The 3,973-nt window shown below is 40.8% G+C and overlaps 1 protein-coding gene across 1 annotated transcript; it reads left to right on the forward strand.

Moving 5' to 3' along the window:
• Positions 1 to 313: 313 nt before the first annotated feature.
• Positions 314 to 3,288, forward strand: LOC121966601 (epididymis-specific alpha-mannosidase-like; the record flags this gene model as incomplete). Its single annotated transcript, XM_042516679.1, has 9 exons — positions 314 to 419; positions 506 to 678; positions 795 to 910; positions 1,054 to 1,231; positions 1,332 to 1,530; positions 1,645 to 1,835; positions 2,342 to 2,513; positions 2,694 to 2,830; positions 3,007 to 3,288. Coding segments are annotated over 9 exons (1,554 nt in total), but the record flags the coding sequence as incomplete, so codon positions are not given.
• Positions 3,289 to 3,973: the final 685 nt, after the last annotated feature.

Genomic DNA, 3,973 nt, shown 5'->3' on the forward strand with positions numbered 1-3,973 from the left:
TTTTTAATTTTAACTTATTTTTCTTTGGGGTTTTATTTTGTTGGTTTTCTCTTTTGCTATTTTTTATGTAATTTTCTTTTTTTTTTCACAATATTTTTTGCTAATTTTTAGGTAATTTCTCCATAAGTTTCTAAGTGTGTTCCACACAAGTTTGGAAAGAAATCAAGCCAATTTGCTCCAGTTTCAGGAGTTAATAAAGTTTGAGGACTGGGAAGAAACAGATTACAGACAGAGTGCATCAGAGTTGTTGTTGGAGTGACCCTTTAAATACACAGTAAACATTTAACACATCACGGTGCGGTTGGCTCTGTAGGTACGACAGCTTGTAAAAGAGGGTCGACTTGAGTTCATCCTCGGGGGCCAAGTGATGCACGACGAGGCTGTAACTGATCTGGACGACGAGATTCTACAAATGACAGGTAGTGCAACACATTTCTTGCATCTGTAACTTACAGTTTGAGAGGAGGAGAAATGTAGCAGACTTTCTTCCTCTGCGCTGTCTCAGAGGGACATGGTTTCCTCTACGAGACGTTCGGGGTGCGCCCTCAGTTTTCCTGGCACGTGGATCCGTTTGGAGCGTCTGCGACCACGCCGGTCCTCTTTGCCCTGGCCGGCTTCAACGCCCACCTCATCTCTCGCATTGATTACGACCTCAAAGACACCATGCAGAAAAACAAGGTATTAGTGTACGCATCAGTCCAAATACTACTGCAGTCAATTAAAATGTACAACTTATAAAAAGTATTCCTTTTAAATGGTAATGACAATGGTGTCTATGTATTGTTGTTTTGCAGAAACTGCAGTTTGTATGGAGAGGTTCTCCCTCTCTAAAAGAAAAGCAGCAGATCTTCACTCACACTATGGACCAGTTTAGCTACTGCACCCCATCATACCTGCCTTTCTCCAACAGGTACTCCATGTTCATCTTACTCCATGTTCTGTAACAGAAAGAAGCGTATTGAACTCACCATAATTCCACATCCACATTTATAAAATTAGTATAAGATAAAGTGGAGATTTCTAATAAAAAGGAAACATGTTCTTACTCGTCAGCTCTGGTTTCTATTGGAATGGCGTTGCCTTGTTCCCCGATCCCCCTAAAGATGGCGTTTACCCCAACATGAGCCTGCCCGTCACCAAGGAGACGGTAAAGGCCTACGCCAAGACGATGGTGAAGAACATCAAGCATAGGGCTGCGTGGTTCAGGACGAACCACGTGCTCTGGCCATGGGTGAGAAAAGAGAAAAACAAATAAATTTACTGGAATTAATTTTGCTTCTCTGCGCATGAACATGTAACTAAGATCCCCCCGCACTCTTTTTGTGTTTCAGGGTTGTGACAAACAGTTCTACAACTCATCTGTCCAGTTCAACAACATGGACCCTCTGATGAAGTACATCAACCAGAACAGCAAAGAGTTTGGGGTGACAGTCCAGTACGCCACTCTTAGTGAGTACTTCAAAGCGATCCACCAATCAGATCTGGTCTGGGATCTTCGTGGAAGTGAAGATTTTCTACCATACTCCACTGGTGAGAATCTACATCCTAAAACACGACACAAAGCATCACTTACTGCGCATTAAAAGACGCAAAAAAGGCAGTTTTCTTGTTTTTATCATCTACTGTGGCTGATTTCATTCCCAGAGCCGCACCAGGCGTGGACGGGGTTTTACGCCTCCAGAAATGTTCTGAAAGGAGTGGCTCAACGTGCGAGCTCTCAGCTGCATGCAGCGGAGACGCTCTTCACCCGCTACCGAATCAGCTTCCCCGACGGACCTGTAGCTAAAGACTGGGCCCTGGACAAACTGAGGGCGCTGCGCTGGGCTGTCTCAGAGGTGATGTGTCGAAAATATTTGACTCTTTTAACAGGAAATAACTCCATTTTCAATCAGATTTTATATATAAAAGTTCATTATCACAAATCACAATTAGCCTCTGAGGGCTTTACTGCATACAGCGTCCCTCTGTCCTCGGACCCTCACAGCAACGAAGGAAAAACGTCCTCCCAAAAACCCAGATAAAAACCTCAGGAAGAGCGACCGGGGAGGGATCCCCCTTCCAGGACAGACAATAGACAATAGATGTCGTAAAGAACAATAAAATAATAGTAGATGACAAAATGATAAATAGGAAAGAGAGAGAGAGGGCAGAGTACACAGCAACAATAATAGTAACAATAACATATAACAACAATAATAATAATAGACATAAAAATGAATAACTGTAAATGGAAAAAGGAAATTTTGTCCATTCACAGTCAAATTCAGGATAAAGATTCAAAATCTGAGTCCGTATGTGTTTGATTTGAACAGAAAATGTTATTCACCGTGTGTGTTTTTAGGTGCAGCATCATGACGGCATCACCGGCACCGAGTCTCCCAAAGTGGCGGACATGTACCTGCAGCATCTCAGGCAGGCCATGATGGGCGTGGAGGAGCTGCTGGCTGCACTCTTCCTGCTGCCCCACAGGCTCGAAATACCCAGCATCCTCGGCAGCCGCTACCACAGAAAAGGTGGAAACATTTAGTTGCACTTTGAGCTCAGTGCTCCTTTAAGATTAATCAATGAGGGGTTTTCTGAAGGGAATATCTTACCCCAAAATGACCGTTTGTGTATCAATTACAAATTGTTGTATTCTTTTAAACATTTATGCTTCTGTTTAAATGACGCACTCTTAAATCTCCTGGAACCAGGTTTTCATGAGGCTTTGGAGCAGCACGTCATCGTTTACAACCCGTTAGCCTGGAACATCACCACCATCATCAACGTCACCGTAACCTTCCCCACTGCAGCCGTATTTGATGACGACGGACAGCCCGTCCCTGCTCAGGTAGCTGTTGTTTTTCATTTGTGAAAACTGACAGTAGTAAGTGTTAAAGCGTTTTGTTTTTAAAGAAAAACTATGAGACTTTTGCAAAACTAAGGCTACATGCGGCAGTTACAGGAACAGCAGCATTGTGAATAAAAGAGAGAAAATCTATGTAATGTACTATAACTGTGTTACAGATCCAGAGGTCAGCACAGTCCAGTGTGACCTACGACCTCTTCGTCGTGGTTAAACTCGGAGGCCTCCAGCACAGGAAATACCTGATTAAGTTCTCTGGGAAGAAATGCTCCGCGAGGTCCAAGTGTGGCTGGACTTACGAAGCTAAAGGGGTTTTGTTTGAGAGACGTTACACCCGGGACTCACTGAAAGCAGGGAGGAGGCTGCTGCCAGTTCTGAGTCAATGTTACAAGCTGATGTTTGACCAGGATACAAATCTACTGCACAGCATCACGTATCTGTAAGAATTTAGAGATTTTGTGGCACTGCATGCAGTTATGCTTCAGTAATAGCTGCAGTATACTTAAGGAGGAATTTAAGTACAGTTTGCAGAAAATAAATCTGTAATTATTAGTCATTTAAGACATATTTAAGAAAAAATCACTGGTTCAAGCTTTTAAAATATCAACTAGGCTCTAAGCAGAATACATTTTTATTTTGGACTTGAAGGAAAAACTAGCAATTTAAGAGTCAATCTGTGCTTTTTCAAATTATGACAGTCACTGTTTACTTTTTTCTTACTCTTTAACCCTGTAAAAACTTTCAAACGCCTTTTACAAGTATTTAAACATTAGCAAGTTAGTTTAACTTTTTTGAAAAAATGTGAAAAAAGGCAAAGAGCAACTTAGCAAGAAATTGGAAATATAGATTTTTTTTTATCTAGAGGAAAATGTCCAGAGAACCGTTTATATTATATATTTTAAATTATTTTACAGAATTATCAAAATTTTTAATCAGCTTTTTCCCTGGGTCATATTCTTTTTTTACTTTTTTTTTTTGTTTGCTGTTTTTGTTTGTAATTTTCAGGTAATGTTTTTGTACTTTTTACAGAATTATTACAATTTCTAAGCACTTTTTCCCCCAGGTCATTTTCTTTTTATTATTTTTTACTTTGTTGTTTTTGCGCTTATTTTCAGGTAATGTTTGTGT

The sequence above is a fragment of the Plectropomus leopardus genome, unplaced genomic scaffold (assembly GCF_008729295.1).
Source record: "Plectropomus leopardus isolate mb unplaced genomic scaffold, YSFRI_Pleo_2.0 unplaced_scaffold25198, whole genome shotgun sequence".
Taxonomy (NCBI): Eukaryota; Metazoa; Chordata; class Actinopteri; order Perciformes; family Serranidae; genus Plectropomus; species Plectropomus leopardus.